Source organism: Mus pahari, chromosome 8, assembly GCF_900095145.1.
Source record: "Mus pahari chromosome 8, PAHARI_EIJ_v1.1, whole genome shotgun sequence".
In the NCBI taxonomy this organism is placed as follows: domain Eukaryota; kingdom Metazoa; phylum Chordata; class Mammalia; order Rodentia; family Muridae; genus Mus; species Mus pahari.
In genome coordinates, this window is record NC_034597.1 from 13,259,202 (window position 1) to 13,279,300 (window position 20,099).

Below are 20,099 nucleotides of genomic sequence, written 5' to 3' on the forward strand. Positions count from 1 at the left end.
TGAAATCAAGGCAATCATTAAAGAGAAACAAGATGTCCTTGTGAAGTAGTGTTGAGGTCCTTCCAGCTCTCGGATAGGGACCTCTCCCTTGACTCTTGGAAGATCTTGGGCCAGCCACTGTCACTGGGAGGCTTGTTTTGATCTGTGCAATTAAGTTTGATGATGCCATATTTTAATAGAGTCTAGTCTATAATATAATAAGGAAGGTGAACATCTTTCCTTATTTTCTCATTGTAATAAGTTTCTCCAAAAGCCTTTGCCACTGCTGTTTTAGTACACGGAGCTGATCCGTGATACATTTTAATATGCTGAAGATAATATCGAGGCTGAGAATTGAGTCTGTGGTGATTTATTCAGAGGTTGACTGCCACTGAATACATTGAAATGCATTGCATGAGGCAGTGCAGCCAGTGCTCTATGTATCTTTTTTCAAGTAAACTAGGTTTATCATAAATAAGAACAAATAAATAGTTTGTATAGACTAGTGTGTATTTATTGCTTCAGTGAAAATATTGTGACTATGAAACATACGGTCTGCCATCTCATTTTTTTCTAAACACCACTTCTTTGCTTTACATACCTCAGACTTTTTCGGGTTTTGGCATACCAGTAGATGTTGTTGCTGTGTAATCTTTGTTCAGATTGCTATCCAGTGGGCATATGCAGTGAATCGTGTTGGAACCCACTACTGACTGGGCAAATTCCATTCAGATAACCAGTAAGCATCAGTTGGCAGTGGCATCCTGAAGACAGGAACTTTTGCAGGGTTGAATGCCCAGCCATAAGCACAGTGCTTGTCACATAATGGGCATGCAATAAAGATCTGTTAAGGGAATAAATGAGTGTCCGACTCTGCTCTTTGCACTGCTGGGAGCACCTCCAAGTACAGCCAGCCAGCTTCTGACAGAATTCGCTCTTGACCTGAGATTTTTTTCGTGGCCTTCTGTCTTGTCACACATACACCTTTATTCTTCCTTCTGCAGACATGCTTTGGACAGACTTTGGTCAGCTTGGCCTCGGTGACGCAGCCAGTAGGGTACATGATCCAGGCCTTGTTGTGGGGTGTCAGACATAGGTTCATAACTCATCTCTGCAGTGCTAGGTGTGAGAGTATCCTGAGGCTTCGCAATGGGAAGTGCTCCCAACTCGCTTTCACTGGCCCAGTTATGGTATTTGTAAGGCAGAGCAAGATCACACAAGCTTTGTTCTTAGTGCTTGAAATTAGTGCTCTCCTGATTTTGGTTCCAAGGAAACTATTACCCTTAAATCTGTTTTCCAGCTAATAAAAGAAGCAATGGGCTTAATGTTTTAAGTGAAAAACAATCTACTATAAAAGTTTGTTTGCAGGGCAATGGGGGTGCATGCCTTTAATGACAGCACTTGGGAGGCAGAGGCAGGCAGATTTCTGAGTTCAAGGCCAGCCTGATCTACAGAGTGAGTTTCAGGACAGCCAGGGCTACACAGAGAAACCCTGTCTCCGGTTTGCTTGTAACTTCAGGATAATTTTGATAATGCAGATGACTTGGTCAGAAGGTAGTTATATTTTCTTGTTTGCTCCTTTAAAAAATACACGTATGCTTTGGGAGAAAATATGTTTTTCTTTATTTGCTTAGAGTTATATTAGAGAAATACAGTTTTACACTACATCATACTACACTGTTGTGTTTAATAACATAAAAACTTAAGTTTTATAATTATTTATGTTGTATCTTGCTTTGGATTAACATTAAAGAAGACCCTTTCTTCAACAAAATTGTTTTAATTAATATTTTAAAGTACATAAAAGTAATTGAGTGAATTAAATAATTTTATTATTTATATAACAATATGTTTTCTGTATTGAAACAAATGAGCAACATAGTTATACTGTAGCAAGAACCAAAGATAAGCTTGGTAAAAGTGTGATGCCCATGCACCAGGGAACTAAATAGGGTTCTTTGTGTGAAAAGGGGTTGTTCTGGAATAGGGGGAATGATACTAAAAATTAATCTAAACAATGAAAAGAACCAGTTCATTGTCTTAAAGCTGGTAAGTGAAGGAAGCATTTATCCTGTCTCCCCTGTCTGAGCTGTCCCACTAGGTGACCAAGTGGTGCTTGAGAAAAGCAGTCTCTTCCCATGAGTTAATGGATCCCTACATTGAACACCAAATAGCTGCAAAGTGCACAAAGAGGAGCAAACAGACATGATCAAGCTTCTGTTCTGTCTCACTGGAAATGACAGAAGAACATGGTGAACAGCCCCAAGATCAGGAGCAAATACGAAAGAAAGAATATGGGGTGGAAGGAGAAATCCACACCTTAAAAGAAAATTAAGTCTTTTTTTTTTTAATGGACATAACTGCATTAGCACCTTGATATTTTGGTGGTAAAGGTAGAACAACAACAGTAGAGACTGGAGAGATGTGTCAGTCAGTGGTTAATAGCACTGACCACTCTTCCAGAACGCAGGTTCAATTCCCAGCATCCGCATGATAACCTACATTTTTAACTCCAGTTCCAAAGGATCCAGTGCCCTCTTTAGCCTCTGTGAGCACCAGGCATGCACATAATACACCAATACATGCAAGCATCCATTTATAAAATAAAGCTAAGCCAGGAGGTGGTGGCGCACACCTCTAATCCCAGTATTTGGGAGGCAGAGGCGGGCAGATCTCTGTGAATTTGGAGCCCATCTGGTCTGCAGATCAAGTTCCAGGACAGCCAGAGCTACACAGAGAAAACAAAAGCAATAAATCTAAAAATAGTAAGAATAATAAAAACCTATCTGTGATTGCTAGAAAAAGACCTTCTAGTAGTTACTTATGAGAGAGAGGGGAGGAGGTATCGCCTGGGCCGAACAGGAGATTCCTTGGTGGTATTCAGCAAAATCCTAAGTGATAGTCACAAGGGCAGTTGCCTTTTGGTAATCCACTAAGCTATACATTGTATGTGGTTGTCTGCATTCGTTGGAGGCGTGTTTTGTTTTAAGCCATTGTTTTAAAGTGGGAGGTCATATACTCTATGGCTTTTATTTTATGGCTGTAACTCTTAAAACTCTTAAGATGGCCTTTTTTATTTATTGGTGGTATTACATCAGTGGTGGTGTAAAGAGAGAGAGTTCTTCACCTTTACTGCTCTACTTAAGAAACATTAAGTGCATACGTGCTTGGTGCTAGGCACCAGCTTCCAGTCAGCCTTTGCAAAGCTGTTTTTATGTGAAGCAATTACACCAAACATCACCTAGCCTGAGACCCTCGAGTGTTGAATCTCTTAGAGAATGGCCTTCCTGTAACTTCTGCTTCCACTGTTAAACATGATTGAAGACTGAAGGGTGATGAAATGGAAGATTCAGGTAAGAAATACTTATCTGGGACTTGAGAGGTGGCTTAGCAGTTAAAAGTACTGGCTCCTCTCACAGGACCCGGGTTTAATTCCCAGAACCCACATGCATCTCAAGACCCTCTGACTCCAGTTTCCGGGGATCCAGTTCCCTCTTTTGGCCTCCATAGACACCAGGCTCCTCCACGATGTGCACAGACATTGCATGTGGGCAAAATATTCATACTCATAAGAAATATAAAATAGCCTTAAATTTTTTAAATAATAAGAAAGAAATGGGCTGGAGAGATGGCTTTGGTGGTTAAAAGCACTGACTGCTCTTCCAAAGGTCCTGAGTTCAAAGCCCAGCAACCACATGGTGGCTCACAACCATCCGTAACAAGATCTGACACCCTCTTCTGGGGTGTCTGAAGACAGCTACAGTGTACTTACATATAATAAATTAATAAATCTTTGAAAGAAAAGAAAGAAAGAAAAATGTTTTTACCGTGAGGTGGAAGGTCAGAGAGATGAAGTAGAGACATTCCAGCCTGGGCACTCATACTTTGTTCTTCTGTTGATTGCGCTTCAGAATGATCAAATAGAGTTCTGTCGGACACTGCAAGTGTGAGTGGGGATGCCCTCTAGAGTGCGGGACTAATGCACTTGTGAAATTTGGACATTTGAAAAACCGTGCTTACAGAAGAGAAAATGGGAAAGAAAAGGCTTAGGCTGCCAGAATGACGCTGTGCTAGGTGAGATTAAGGAAGGCGCCTAGAGTTATCTGTGGCTTCTCCCTCTCCCTCCCTCTTCCTCTCTCCCTCCCTCCTCCTCCTCTCTCCCTCCCTCCTCCTCCTCTCTCCCTCCCTCCCTCCTCTCTCCCTCCTCCTCCTCTCTCCCTCCCTCCTTCCTCTCTCCCTCCTCCTCCTCTCTCCCTCCCTCCTCCTCTCTCCCTCTCTTTCCCTCTCTCTCCCTCTGTCCCTCTCTCCCCCTCTTCCCCTCTCCCTCTCTCTAACACACACACACACATACACCACAGTGGGGGTCAGGGAGTGCTAACCACGAGATGGCTTTCTGTTCTTCCTGCCCTTTGCTTTGTCCAATGCAGGATCTTTCCTCTTGAATTCAAGGAAGTTAATTGTGTTTTCTGTACCACAGTAGAAGGTGCATCAGAGGACTCTGTGCCAGCCTGCCTTGCACCCTGCAGATTTTCATTTGCTTCCAGTTAAAAACTTACAGCCCATAGCAAGTACTTTTAGAGAAGAGATAAAATGAATGGTGTTTGTGAACTGTTTTAAACACCATTTAGAATACAGTTTAGAAAACTCTTCCCTGAAGAAAAGTCACTAGCTTTCATCACTACTGGGAACTTTTCAGAGAATTTTCTTTGAAATACCTTCCTGCCAAGTCTCCATAAATTAACTTTCTTTGACCTCATCAAATATAATTAAATGGCTGCTAAAGGGTTAAAACCAAGGAAAAAGTAATTGTCTCTCAGTCTCTTTCTCTGCAGAGTGCACAGGAAGTCTGTTTCTGTCTGTCGCAGGGTAATTACAAGAGATGGTTACATAATTTACAGTTGAGTGTATTTGTCCATAATCACACACCTCCACCTTGGCGTGCAGACCCTCCTGAGTGTGTGCCCTGTCCTTTTATTTGTAAATGATTACCATATGATCTTTTGCAGTGTAGCACTGAATTGAGTTATCAGTAATGAACTTCAGCTATTACCGCGTATGTGTGAGTTCCTGTTATTTATGTGATTAGTGGCTCTTAGATTTAAGTTGCCTGGTAATGAACAAATTAAACTCCCTGAGATTTGTCTCTAGCTAAATAGTCTTGGGCACCCTAACTAGAACAGTGACTAGTATGCACACAGTAAAGATTCAACCACTGAAACCTTCCCTGTACATTCAAGAACTTGCAAAGTTGGTGATAATGGTGATTAACAATGTCCACACAATAGAAAGACTCGTGGGAATGATAATTGTGATATTATGGATAATGCCATGCTCATATTAATATATTGTTACTGATGGCTCAACTCTAGCTGCATCCAGTGTTAGAGTCAGGCAGAATTGTACCTCATGCAAGGAACTCGGAGAAATGTACTGTCTGCAAGCTCAAAAGGCAACGTTGCTTTTAATACTGCTAGTAATAAGTTGGACACGGAGACACACATCTGTAATGCCTGTGCACTGGAGGCTGAGGCTGATAGATCACTAGTTCAAGGCCACTCCATAGCAAGATTCTGTCTTTAAAAAATAATTCCAAGGGGCTCAGTGGTTAAGAGCACTGACTGCTCTTCCAGAGGTCCCAGCAACCACATGGTGGCTCACAACCATCTGTAGTGGGATCTGATGCCATCTTCTAGTGTTTTTGAAGAGAGCAATGGTGAACTCATAATACATAAATAAATTAAATCTTAAAAAAAAAACAAACCAGATGTGTGTGGTAGTGCTTGCCCTTAAGGAGATCGAATCAGGAGAATTGTGCACTTGGGAGATCAAGACAGGAGAATCGTGAGTTGGAAGCCAGCCTGGTCTACAACGCAAAAGCAATACTAGTTATGATAAACCCTTGTTATTGATTGATCTATACCTTACCGCCCACACCCAGCACACACTGTCCCATTGTTAGTGGGCGAGCCACCGCCCTGACACCGCAATTCATTGCCAGACGTTTTGCGCCTCAGATTGTGTTCAAAGGCATGTAGCATGTGCTTGAGGGGGGGGTGCGAGCATTTGTCTCACTCATTTGGGGACACTAAAGATGCCTCTGCGCCTTCCGTTTTAAACAGCCCATGAGCAGATCAGAGGAGGGGATGCGCTTTGATTTTAGAAAGTTGTCTCAAAGACTGACAACTCCCTCTTGAGATGTACTTTGTTTGAAAACAAAGGGAAAATGGAAGGAGATTTGTTCTTCCACTTTTCCTGACACCACGCTTTACACAGTCTGTGTCTGCCAGGTGAGAGCTTGGTTCCTAGCCCTGGGTGTGTGTGCATGTGCTGGTGTATGTGCGTGCTGGTGTGTGCGCGCGAGCATGCGTGCGTACACACCAGACCGAGAGACAGGCAGGCAGACAGTATTTGTAGAGCTGTAAAACATAAGAGAATGGCCTGGGAGAGGGAGGGAAGCGGAAATGGACTTACACGTGTAACTTGCAACCGGCTGTCTTCTAGGGCCCGAGTCTTATCTTAGTAGTATTGGGTTTTGAAGCTCCCTTGTACATGCTAGGTTTGCACTTTACCACGAACTGCATCCCTTTTAACTGTTGATAGTAATGAGTTGCCCAGGCTGGCCTCAAACGATTAATCCTCCCATAACTTCCCGAGAAGCTGGGATATAGATACTGTGCCACTAGGATGGCTTTTGAGCCTGATTCAGGAGCAGTGGCAGCATCCACAGTAGTATAAACAACTGCCCTCCCCGCTACACACACACACACACACACACAGCTTTGTTGGACTAGCTGAGATGTGCATTTATTGGACTCAGCTAACTTGGCTGCCCCTCCAGTGGCCAGAAGTAAGGCCCTTATGGTTCATTCAGTTGTGGTATCTCAGCGCCAGGTCGGTTTCATGGGTGCACTGTAGGTGCACACAGCCATTTGATGAAAGTGCACTTGGTGTATGAATTTTGTGAGAATTTGAAATCATGTAGCTTTTCAATAGAAAAGTCTTGTCAGGATTTTGTACTTGTACGTAGAATTTTATTCAAGGTTTCAACTTGGATAGCAATTTAGGGTGCTTTTTTTTTTTTTTTTTTTGCTGATATGTGTTGTTTTTTAGAATATTTTTTCAAGCAGTCTTTAGTGTGAAGAAATTTTTTTTCTAAAAGAAGAAATTAGGTTTAAATACCAGATTACTTCTTAAGTTTTCTCTTTTGAAAACCTGTGCTTGTCCCAAAATATCCTAGAGTTTAAAATAATGCTATTGCATTTAAAGTGTGTGGGTGCCACAGTGCACATGTGGGGACCAGAGGACGACTTGTGGAAGTGAGCTCTCCTGCTGTGTGGTGGTGCTCAGGGATTCAACTCGTCAGCAACAGCCTTCACCTGCTAAGCATCTACCAGAATTTAAAAGCAGCCTTTCTCCATTTCTGTCTCGTCAAAAACAGTGGCTCCTAGTACTCTACCGTCTCCCAATAAAGTTGCCTCTGGGAACAAATCGGCTTGACTGATATTTGGGAACAGTAGTTGGCTTTGTGAACAATGTGATTCCTTCTGAAATATGTTTATGTAAACATTTTTAAAAATCATTTAATTTTTAAAATTTCAAAATGATTTTAGCTTGGTCATATGTGTTATTGGTAGAGTATTCATCTCTCATTCTACAACATATTCTCCTATATCCCAGTTCATAACAAGGAAGTTATGGATTGAATTCAACAGTTGATCATCTTCTCAAGAAAAGAATCTAGCACTCAGGAGGCAGAAGCAGGCATATCTCTGAGTTCGAGGCCAGCCAGGGCTATTACACAGAGAAACTGTTTTGAAAAACCAAAACAAAAAAGGCTGAGTGTAGCTTGCATTGACATACCTTACCCTAGCAGACTGCACGGGTTGGCTTCAGCCATCACTTGACACAGCTAAAGCCATCCCAGGAAGCCTTCGTTGAGGGATTACTCAGATCCGATTGGCCTATGGCTGTGTCTCTGAGAGATTGTCTTAATTAATGATCCAAGTGGAGGGGCCCAGCCCAGTGTGGGCAGGGCTGCCCCTCTGCAGGCTTTCTAAGAAAGCTAAACTAACAGCCAGGCATGGTGGCACATACCTTTAATCCCAGCACTAGAGAGACAGGTAGGAGGATCTCTCTGTGAGTTCAAAACCAGCCTGGTCTACATAGTGACCTCTATGGCAGCCAGGACTACACTGGGAGACTCCATCGAAAGAAAGGCTAGCTGAGCAGGAGTCAGCAACCAGCACCTCCGCAGTGATTTCAGCTTCAGGTCCTGTCCTGGCTAACCCCAAATGAACCTCTTCCTAGTCTGTAAGCCAAATAAGCTCCTCCCCCAAGCGGCTTTTGGTCGGAGTGGTTTCTTCCCAGCCACAGAAGAGGAAACTGGAGCACACTCAGTCCCCAGTTCTGTTTGACTGAGAGAACCGTCTGTGAAGTGCATCCCACACCGTCTTTACTAACACTTGACCTTCTGCCCAAGGCTCTTACTAGACAACAGGTCCACCTTTGGCATGGTGTTGATGACATACCCCTTTAAAATTCTGGTTTAAGCCACATGTGGTGGCGCACGTCTGTAATCCCAGCACTTGGGAGGCAGAGGCAGGCGAACTTCTGAGTTCAAGGCCAGCCTGGTCTGCAGAGTGAGTTCCAGGACAGCCAGGGCTACACAGAGAAACCCTGTCTCGAAAAACAAAAACAAAAAACAAACAAAATTCTGGTTTGAAAGCAGCCCTCCAGACTTTTGTTTAATACTATATCTGAAACCAAACTGTCCCGGGGAAAGCGAGAGTTGAGATTTAATGAGACGAACATGAAGGTCAGGAAATGATTCTAATGTGCAGCTATGGATGAGAACTGTAGCAGCTAGACCCAAGGACAGGGAAGGGAGCTGGGAAGGGCTCCCACTAAAGCAGGCGGTCGGTTATAAAGACACCGCGGACTCTGTGTGGTTCTGTCTGGGGGGTGTGTCCAGCCCTCGCCCTGCTCCCACGCAGCAGCATGTCACAGATGTGCAGCACCCTCTGTGACAGACACAGCAGGAGGAGGAAAGTCCTAACTAAGAGTCTACATCTCAACACCATATCTCCCCTTGGTACCTGATGCAGATCAACTACTAGAGCGTCCACAGCCACCAGGGAGCCATCAAAACTGTTTGGCAAACCCCCACATGGTCTGTAGGCTTGGATACATGTACTAGTACAGGGCCATGTCCCTAGTGCAGGCCTCCCTTTGGGAGGAACATGAAGATCATTCTTCTCTGGAGTAGTCATTGGGTAGTGGGGATATTCAGTAAGGAACACTAGTGACTTTGTTCCACTTAACTGAGGAAGAGCTTAGCAGTGGAGTGCTCTTCAGGAAGCTAGTTCATCTTCGAGATGTCTACGCCTGAGATGTGACTCAGCCAACAGACCTATCCCAAAGTCATGCTGTCTCTTCTCCCTCAGTTTTCAGGCCATTTTTCCCAGGACACACTTGAATATGTGAGTCTTTGTTATATTTGTCTGGGGAGCTTGTGGGTCTGCTGAAGCCTCAGGCATCTACTGTGGTTGTGGGTTGATGGGCTAGTTGTTTCTTCAGGGTAGTCATTGAAGTAAAATACTTGACAGTCAAAAGGAATTTGGGAGCAAATTATGTTTGCTGGGAATTTTCAGTAGTTAATTTCTTGACTATTCCTGAGGCCAAAGGGGGAGGGGCTTTTCCTTTAATTAAATTTATATTTGGGTGGTAGGAAACTTCTGAGACAGTAGAATGGTCTTGAGGTATCTCAAGCAAACGTAGGAATAGGAAAGAGGTTCATCTCAGTCCGACTCCAAAGAGCACTTTGACTTCTTTCTCTCCACATTCTCTATTTCCCCTACATTAGGAGTTTTTAGTCATCTAAATGAGTGCCTCTAGATATAACCCTTAATAGCTCATCTTTAAGCCAAGCATTATTCTGTGTTTTTTATTAACCCATGTAATGCTTCCAGTAACTTGAAGAGATAAGTGTCATTATTAACTGCGTAGTCTAAATGAGGATCCACACATACACAGAGATTATATAAGTGCCTTGGGTTACATAGCTGTTATATGGTGGGTCCTGAATTCTGCCATACAGCTTGTGGCTCAGCAGCCTGTGCTCCTAGCCTCCTGTGAGCTGTCACAATATATGACAGTTCTGAGGATCTTATGGTCTCGTTGCCCTGCTTCTCAAAGTTTGTATTATTCATATATACAGATAATCTCAGAGTACAGTCCAGGCAGTCCGAGGTATTCCATAAGTATTCCAAAGTAATGCTACTTTTCCTCTTTAACTCTTCTTCATTCGTGACAGTAAAGTGGAATTTTCCAGAAATGTCATGACCTTTGATAAACACAACAGATGAAGGACCAAAAGTAGATATTGACTGGAGTGTAAAATGTAAAGCAAGCTTTCTCCTCTCTAGTTTGTTTATATTTTTAAAAATGCAGGGAAGGCATTTTTATTATCGAAAATTAGAGTAACACGAGGTTTATTGCTGTTTTTAAAAAAAAAAAAATCAATGTCACTTCTCTGTAAAATCAACAGATACAGCCTTTATAAACAAAAGCTCTTTGGAGTCTTAAATAAGTGTTTAAACTACAAAGTTCTGAAGCCAAGATGTCTTAGAACCCCCACCAGTGTATCTCAGCAGGTCTAGTGGTATGAGGCCTGGTTAGAAATGCATGCCCCCAGGCCCCTCTCTACCTTCTAAATTGTAATTCATGGTGTAGCCAGAGTTCTTTGGTTTGTAGTGACATCCAGGCATAGAACAGAGCAATCAGCTACTCGTTGACTCTAGCTAAGCCACACAGCCCGATAGGGCTTTAGGAAATCCATCTATTCTGTTCTCTCCCAGTGAGGAACTGATGGGCCCTGACTTAATCCCATTGTGCATTCAGTGTCTCTCCCACTTCACTACTGCCTGTTTGCCTAGCAGCTCCAGGGCAGGTCCTCAGGGTGCTGACCTTGAGTCACCTTTAGGGTCTGTGATGGCGCAGGTTGCTGGGCGATTAGTCTAGTTGCTACGTAATTACACTGGGCACAAAGAATTATGGTAAAGAGTGTCTTAAACTTCCAGTTTCAAATCCAATCTGTTTCAAAATGTCTCCTTTGAGAGACATTCTCAATCTTTTGGTAAGGTCATCTTTCAGACACATCACAGGTCATTTGGAACAGGGCTCTCTTAAAGATACTAAATTCAGGATCAGCACTGAATTTAAACAAAATATGGCCCCTCAAATTCACCCTGTCTACATGGTCACAGTGCTGCTAGCCCAGGAAACGAATTACAGACCGTGTGGCCCAGTGAACTGCCACCTCCAAGGAGCTATGTGGCTAAAGGTATTGGCTTTCCTCCTAAGTTAGCATAAGCCCATGGCTGGTGTCAGTCCCCAGGCCTGCAAAGCCCAGGTTGTGTTCTGATGTGGGTCTCCCATTGGCGTCTGCTGAGCTCAACAGGTGTTGGTGAAAGGTATATAATCCCTGGAGATTATCTCCCCTAAAAGCAGCTGAAGACTCGGAATTCTCATAATCCAGACAGATGGGAGTTGGAACTGAGTAGCAAGCCAAAGTTTATGCTGTGTGTCTGTGTGTCTGAGGAAGTTCAGATGGTTTGGAAGCGGACGGTGACAGATGGAAGTGCACACGGACGAGGGGCGACACTTCTGATCTCTCACACCCTTGTGTCTTGCTGCACTAGATCATCCTGCAGAGCACTTGTCCAAAATGAGGGAAGGTCCAAATACATGAGGGTTGGGGGTCAAATTGATTTTGATTTATTCATGACTCCAAAAACAAACTTTGACCTCATCCAATAGTTAACCTCCATAAAGTGGGTCTACCCTGCTTTCCTAGAGGCAGTTAGCCATTTCAGTCTCTGGTCAGGGCCAGGTAACGAGAACTGACACTTTAGGCCATCCTCAATGGAGGCCGGGTACCCTGCGTGCTGTGCTTGGAAATGCTTGTGTTTGTTTCCCTGCAAGAGCATCATCTCTGAGTCAAGCATGAGAGACTTCCGCTACCCCTCCAACCTCACCTTTCCCCTGTTCCAGTGAAGCAGAGGAGGAAGCGGATCATGCTAGTTTGGGTGGTTAATGCACGGGATGGTGGGGGGGGGGGGTGCTACTCCGTTTCCATTATGAGGTTCTCACTCATGACTGAGTGCTTGTTGCCCGAATCTTTGACTCACCGACAAATTTAAGAAAATATTCGCACCAGCTCCTGGGACTTGTCTTGCAAACGTCACTTTCCGTCTGACACAGTAGGTTTGCCCAGGGGTAGTTGAAGTGTTCTGATTGAACTTATCCTGCATTGAGGAGAGGTGTGAGCACACATGGGGATCTATTCACCAGGGGTGTATTGTACTTGTTTCAGATACTTCAGGACAGTACACCGGCTTCCAAGATAAGTGCTTTTTATTTCCCTGCATCTTAGATCAATTATTTGGAATCTTTTTGGTAAGTTAAACTTCAGAGCTTAAACCATCACATCTCTGTAATTAATAAGTCAAATGTTCTTACCAAAAGTTACTGTGTCTGCTCTATATTGTAACTGTGCTTTGAGGAGCCGAGAGAAAGTAGGAAGGGACAGAAGGTGGCAAGAAGCCCCTTACTTAACACCCGTGTCGTGAAGGACAGCATAGGTCAGCGCCAGCAGCTCAGCTCCTTCCAGGCAAGCGCCTGCTGCAGATGACATTTATAGCCTGTCTTCTGTCGTCAGCGCACAACTGGTAGGCACAGCACCTTTCCAAACAGCACAGATTGTCATTCTGCATGTGATTTTAGTCAGCTAGTAAGAAATAAGAAGTGTGTTCATAGTCATTTGTACTGTTCCTGGTGGATCCTGTTTAACATCAGAGCATCCTCCATCATGGGGAGATTCCAAATGGTTCTCTGCAAAAGTGACATTTTCTCCCCACTGGCTGCAACTTCTTTGAGGATCTCTGGGTCCCCAGAGAAGGAGGAGACACACTACAGGCAGTGCCAGGCACCTCGGGGCATTGGCTTTGGGTGGTGTTTGGTGCTCATCATCCCTGAAATGTGTGCAGTAGGTTCTGACTGAACATTGCGTTTCCAGTCATATTCTCAGCACCCTGAAAAGTATCCCTTCCAATAAGTGCTTGCAGAGCCCCCGCCTCTTCACAGCCTCTGTGTGTGCACACAACAGGAGGGCGCTTTGCTGGGAAAGACCAGTGGGCTCAGTGTCCATGACACAGAGCGTGCTACCTTCCACCTATGGGACAGCAGTCCTGCGCTGCAGTCAAAGGGCCAAGGAATTGTCAGGAGTCGGCCTTTTGACACGGCTGGAGTGGCGGGTACTGAAAGGTTTGTACTCTAGTGCTCCCCAGGGGCTCAGGTTGCTGGCTCATCTGAGTTACCGCATGGTTTTTAGACTCGGTGTACAAGAACAGCTAGGTAAAATGGAAGGAAGGGTGGAAATGCTTTCCTCTTAGGTCAGAGTATGGGAACATAGAGACATAATCGAAACCATGCCTCCTGGTTAAGGTAGTCCTGTGTAGTGGTGAGCGTAGGTGGGAGGGGTTCACATGAACCAGTGAGGGTCTGGGGACTTCCATAGTCACTGCAGGGAACTTTTAATTGTGGGATCTCATGGACAAGGGGAACAGTTATCATCCATGGTTCTATACCTGCGCCTCACCCCCACCCCCGGCAGAAGTACAGAGCTGGGGCCCCCAGTTGACTAAGTAAATTTCTCAGGCTGTGCCAAGCACTTAGGGAACAGGTGACGGGATGTGCCAGTTTTCTGTGCTAAGGTTTGGGCTTCCTCCACTGATCTGGCAGCACAGCACTCTCCATGTTGACAGGACACGATATGGGCTGGCTGCAGCACAGCAGCTGTCTACGTTAGCATTCCTGACACCGCTATTGAAAACCTCAGTGTGACAGAGCAGCACGCACCGACAGTGGCTTGGCTGTACAAGTCTGGTGTTTGTTTGCATTCAATCCGATACTTAAACAGGACGAGATGAGTTAAACCAAAAATCTTAGGCAAAACACGATGCTTATTTTATTTCTGTTCTGTATGATGACATTCAAATAGAAGCTGTCAAGATGCAGACTGCTGCTGAGGGAGAGTATCTTGTTCTAGATTTCTGCATTAACTGCAAGTGGTTTTGAGAAACAGGAAAAAGTGGACCCAAGGCATTGATTTCTCTTTGTAACAACAGCAAAAAACCTAAAACAGAAAATTCTTGCAAGTGCAGCCATTTTGGAAATGTAGATGAAGAGGAGGAAAGCTGAGGTCTGGGTGGGTGTTGAGTAGCCTGGTTTGGTAAGTGCTGCCACCTACTGTATGTGCTGATGTTTGTTTAAACGCAGGAAGTTCACGGAGGTGAGGCTGTTGAAATAATTAGAGCAAAGAAGCCATCACTACTTGACAGACATTTCTTCTCTCCTCCATTACTGGCTCTTAATTACCGAGACAGCCGCCAGCTTCCGTTCACTTCCTCTAAGTGGGCTTAAAGTCTTCTCTTTTCAGAGTTTCTTTGCCAGAAAGCCTGTGCAGTTCAAGCTTCATGTGCTCATGTATTTTATTTGTAATTGTAGGAGCAACATTCTCAGGTTGGCTTAAGTTAATTTGTATGAAAAGGGTAAAAATAGAGCTAGCATTGTAGATTTGCGTTTGTACCACCATAGGCGTGAAAACCAGTGTTTTATTAGTTCTAAAACAGCTTCAAATCAGCCAGCTGGTTAAACGGAACAAGCAATGCAGACTGTGTCAGCCAAAAGCCCCAAAAGCCCCAGCTGTCAAAGGGTCATCGGGTCCTCTTGTGGAAAACAACCTGCCCATTAATGTCGGGGTGGTCCCTCCCCAGGATCCGAGAGTTCCTGACATTGAGTATCTGAAAGAATTTCAGGCTTGTGGGGGATTTATGTGTTGAGACTCCCCAGAAGTACTCTCTTTAGTCTTAGCTTTCAGCCTCTGTGACCTACACCACCATGTATGCTAGCTGCCACCAGCTGTGTGAATTGGCTTACAGTGTCACCACAAAAGATAGAAACCTGATGAGGTGCCATGGCTGTAATTGAAAGAGGTGAAGAGCAGGACACACTTGGCCTGTGACGCTCTTACCTTGCGGCTGGTGACATTGTCCCCGCGGCTCCTGGACCTAGCCCTGACACCCAAGCTGAGTGCAGTGACGCTCTTACCTTGCGGCTGGTGACATTGTCCCCGCAGCGGGTAACACCCAAGCTGAATGCTGTTCTGCTTCCCCTGCCTAGGCTATTTGCTTTCCCGAAGAGAAGGCCAAGCGGGGTCTCCCGAAAAGCCACTCTCTGACCTGGGCCGGCTCTCCTACCTGGCCTACTGGAAAAGTGTCATCTTGGAATACCTCTACCACCACCACGAGAGGCACATCAGCATCAAGGCCATTAGCAGAGCCACAGGCATGTGCCCACATGACATTGCCACCACTCTGCAGCACCTCCACATGATTGACAGGAGAAATGGCAGGTGAGTGCCCTGCTCTCTGGACAGGCAAAGCCTCCCCACAGCAGGATCAAGCCTGTTGTTGTGGCTTTTCCTGGCTTTCCATTTTCATAACCTGGGTCAAAGGAATCTGGATTGGCCAGGGACTTTGTTCTTTTAAAACAGGCTCTTATAGCCCAGGCAACCTTCCAACTCATGGTGATCCTCCTGCCTCAGTTCTGGATTACAGGTATGCACCAGCATGTCCACCTAATCTTGAGTTGGTTTGTTTTGGTTTGGTTTTTTAGACAGGGCCTCACTGTATAGCCCTGGCATCTCTCCATCTCGGTTTGTTAGACCAGGCTGGCCTTGAACTCACAGAGAGCCTCCTGCCTCTGCCTCCCCCAAGTGCTAAGGTTAAAGGTGTGTGCAACTACACCCCGCTAGCTCTCAGTTTTTTAATCTCACTTTGTCTTGTCTCCCTATATTACAGGTTTGTCATCATTAGAAGGGAAAAGTTGATATTGGGCCACATGGAAAAGCTGAAGAAGTGTTCCCGACCCAATGAACTTGATCCGGAGAGTCTAAGATGGACCCCAATTTTAATTTCTAATGCTGTGGTTTCTGAGGAAGAGCGAGAAGCTGAGAAGGAGGTGATGATGAGCTCCATCTTTTGTCTCAGTTATATAGTTTATGAAATGATAAAGCACTAATTTATCCTAACTGATTAAGACATGATAATTTTATTGAATTAAGTATGAAAAATGAGACATTTATCATTGATCACACCGAGGCACTCACACTGACAGTATGTAATCAGATCATACTTGGTGCTGGGCTGCAGTGCTGCCATGTTAATCGATTCCTTGCGTTTATAAACTTGCTTGGAGTGCTCCATGCCAGTGAGCATGTAATGTGGTGATAAAGAACTCGAGTCAATTCACTGCATCGTTAATACCACTTCCTGTCCCGTGAAGCCCAGCCATCTTAGTCTGCTCTCCTAACTGACGCGAGGGTCCCGAGATAATGCAGCTGGGATGTGCTTGGCCAGCTGGCTGGCCTGGTCAGAACTCACTTAGAGACCCTTTTTCATTGATCCTGGAGGCTCCAACTGTGTAACTGACCTCACCGATCACCATTTTGCTCCCCACCCCAGGCTGAAAGACTAATGGAACAAGCCAGCTGCTGGGAGAAGGAGGAGCAGGAGACCCTGTCGCCTAGAGTCACCAGTAGGCAATCGTCTGCAAAAGTACAATCAAAAAATAAATACCTGCATTCCCCAGAGAGGCGGCCAGTGGCCGGGGGGCGGGGACCGTTGTTAGAGCTGTCCAAAGAGAGCAGTGAGGAAGAGGAGGAGGACGAGGAAGAGGACGAGGAGGAGGAAGAGGACGAGGAGGAGGAAGAGAACATTCAGACATCTCCCCCACGGTTGACTAAGCCACAGTCAGTTTCCATTAAAAGAAAGGTGTGTATGTAGTCAAGCTGGTTTCAGTCTGTCTGGCTTCTCTTTGCAGTTTTTGTTTCACTCTCTGTAGTTTCCATGTAGTTTGCATCTCAGTGGTCCAGTGTCATGATCGTTTATCTTACACTTGTGGTTCTGCTTACTGCTAACATGTGCAGCATGCTAACCACCCCTAGTCTGGTGGTCACTGCCACCTGCTGGTCTGTAGGACACCTCAGAGGCCTCGGGGGGTCAGACCAGACAAGGTCACATGACTCACTAGAGGGCCAGCCACACCTCAGAGCTCCAAGTCCAGTGTTCCTGCATTAGTGTCCCTTATCCTGACAGGGTTCTTAGGTATTCCGCACCTTTGAGTCTGCCGCTGGTGTTCTGCGTGTGTGGCAGCTACACAGAAGTAAACCCCTTCATATCCTGGTTCCCAGGTAGTCTCCCCAGATGGCTCCAGTTCGTGCCCAGTGCGATAGAAAGCGCAACATTGGTTTGGGGGCGGGGGGGGGAGGAGTGATTGTTCTCCCACGTCTGCTGTCTTTGTCTGCAGTTTCTATCTGCGACATAGAGTGGGGCAGATATTAATACAGCCTTGACAGGGAGGTATAATATGGTAGAAATGAAAGTTCCTCCCCAGGGCTGTCCTAAGAAGTACTTTCCAGGCAGTTTGCTAGTCTAACTCCCAACTAGGTTCTTTGTTCTGACCTTACAGTTGGAGGGGACAGAGGGCACCCCATGCAGAGCACTTGTGGCTACTCAGCATTGGAACTTCTTACGCAGACAAGACAGTCTTGTATTATGGGTAGAATGAGAGGAAGGCGATCTATAAACATGAAAAGCCAGAATCATTCCAGTCATGGTGTGGGCCACAGCTCTCCATATGAATTCAACCTGAAGGAAACCAGCTCTTTATATTGGCTGCACTTGTGTTTGGGGGAAAGGTGTAGGGGCTTAGGGAGGGAACAGATAACAGTAAATTTTAGAATATTAATAGGCCTATATGTGCTCTTTAAGAACATTGAAAGCATTAAAAATGTAAGATGCAGGAATTCTTCGGTACTGTTTATCTGGAAGTAGTGCCCCCACCACCACCATGCTGGGAGGGGAGCCCAGTGCCTTTTGCATGACAGGTAAGTGCTCTGCTAGTGAGCTACACCCTGGCCCTGGCCTGAGGCTGCCATTCACGTAGACATACTGATCCCTCACAGAGCAGCGTTCCTTCAGTTTCATGGTTCATTGACACATATCTTAGCATTGAATCTACATTTTCCTGTATTTAAATTTTGTATATTAGATGGGTTTCTCCCCCCTTGGGAAAATAGCTTATTGTTGCAACCATGGGAAATCATTTGTGCCATTATCTTATTCAGAGGCTGCATTACTTTTTAAGGTATCTTCCATATCAAAATAGTCTATAAAATTATTAACTGCCCACATTCCAGTAGCCAAGACTCTCTAACTCTGCAGTTTTCTAGCCAGTAATTATTCAAGCACCTTTTCATTTGGGGGACAAGGAAGTTCACCTTAAACCCCACTATGTTTCCCTTAGTGACTGTCATGCTGTGGGCATCTCCTGAGCAGTTACAAGGTAATAAATGACTGACCTGATAGCTGATTATTGCAACATTTATAAAAGCGTTTCTAGAAACATCTGTGAAGCTGGTGAGTGCCACTTAGAAAATAGATGCTGGAAAAGCAATGCTCAGCTTTTAAAATCTGCAGTTGAGTTGCTAGGATGCCCTCTCTCAAGCATCCGCGTGAGTAAACAAGTGTTTTGTTTGGAAAACACATGCCTGTGTTCTTGGCACCCAAGAGGGATGTTCAACATCAAATGGAAGGTTAAGTACAAAGGCATTGCAGAAGACCTGACATGTAAGTCTCAGGCGCACGTCAGTACACGTTTACTGCATATTACCTCAGCTGTTTAATTTCTCGGGAGCACTTATGTATTACGTTTTGAATTAATTTCAGAGGCCTTTTGTAGTAAAGAAGAAAAGGGGTCGTAAACGCAGGAGGATCAACAGCAGTGTAACCACCGAGACCATTTCCGAGACAACAGAAGTGCTGAATGAGCCCTTTGACAACTCAGATGAGGAGAGACCAATGCCGCAGCTGGAGCCTACCTGTGAGATCCCAGTGGAGGAGGGGGGCAGGAAGCCAGTTCTGAGAAAAGCATTCCAACATCAGCCAGGGAAGAAAAGGCAGACAGAGGAAGAGCAAGGAAAAGACAATCATTTCTTCAAGAACGCTGCCCTTTGTAGAAGTAAGTGGAGGATTAAACAAGCTTTAGCCACAGGGTGTGCCAGCCCATCCTTTCTCCTTGCCAGTCTCACCCCCATTTCCTTGGAATGGGGTACTTTGTTTCTAGGTATAACCCTCTAGGTGGTTTCATCTCTGTAGAAATTGGTTCACCCTAAACTTTGAAGACTAGTAAGAACCACAGTGCACGATCCTTGATACTGCTGTGTGATCTTCTACCTAGTTAGCATTTTTGGACATCAGGGTATGTGTTAGCAGTGTGCATTTCTATTTTCCTTGAAAACAACTTCTCAGTGCATCAGGGTATATCCTAATATTCCTCTGTGTGATCCAGAACCCCCTGAACTTCCAACACCATCAATATCAGCTTTGGTAATAAGGGGTGATAACAGAAATCCCAAAGACAGACTTTCTTTTGAAGTTGACAGGGACACCCTCTTCTACAAACATACCAGGCTCAAGTGAATTGTCTTTGATGCCCTGTTTTAAAGCATGTATCCCTTACTCTGTTAGCGCACGTACTCCAAGATGGATGGTGAGGATCTATAGGACAGCTCCCCGTAGCTGGAAGGCTGAAGCGACTCTGTCTAAAACATGCTGCAGCCTAGGGAAAAACTCACCTCGTTTCTCTGGGAACCACGGGAGTTGCTGTCTGTGTCTCTTCTTCAGAACATAAGCCAGCGCCTCCCTGACTCCTTAGTGAATATCTGCTGTCTCCTGTTCCATCTTTTAAAATCTCATCCTTTCCTTTTTTAAAAACAGGCTCTCACTATGTAGCCCCAGCTGGCCTGGAGCTCACTGTATAGACACACTGGCCCCAAACTCTGAGGTCAGCCTTTCCTTGCCCTTCAGGTGCTGGGATTGACCAGCATGCCTGACCCAGTCTCCCTCTCCTTCTCTCCTCCCTCTCTCTCTCTCTCTTTTCATCTCACTCTCTATCCCTCTCTTTTTCCTCCTCCTCCTCCTCCTCCTCCTCCTCCTCCC

General features: G+C 45.1%; 1 protein-coding gene across 9 annotated transcripts in view; it reads left to right on the forward strand.

Moving 5' to 3' along the window:
• The window catches only part of Kat6b (lysine acetyltransferase 6B), a 172,708-nt gene that overhangs the window by 147,357 nt on the left and 5,252 nt on the right, over positions 1–20,099 (forward strand). For all 9 annotated transcript variants that reach the window (XM_029541941.1, XM_021202960.2, XM_029541943.1 and 6 more), the window contains 4 exons: positions 15,220–15,451; positions 15,900–16,059; positions 16,563–16,871; positions 18,828–19,119. In XM_029541941.1, coding sequence (XP_029397801.1) covers positions 15,220–15,451; positions 15,900–16,059; positions 16,563–16,871; positions 18,828–19,119 — 993 coding nt within the window. The remainder of the gene's footprint in view (positions 1–15,219; positions 15,452–15,899; positions 16,060–16,562; positions 16,872–18,827; positions 19,120–20,099) is intronic.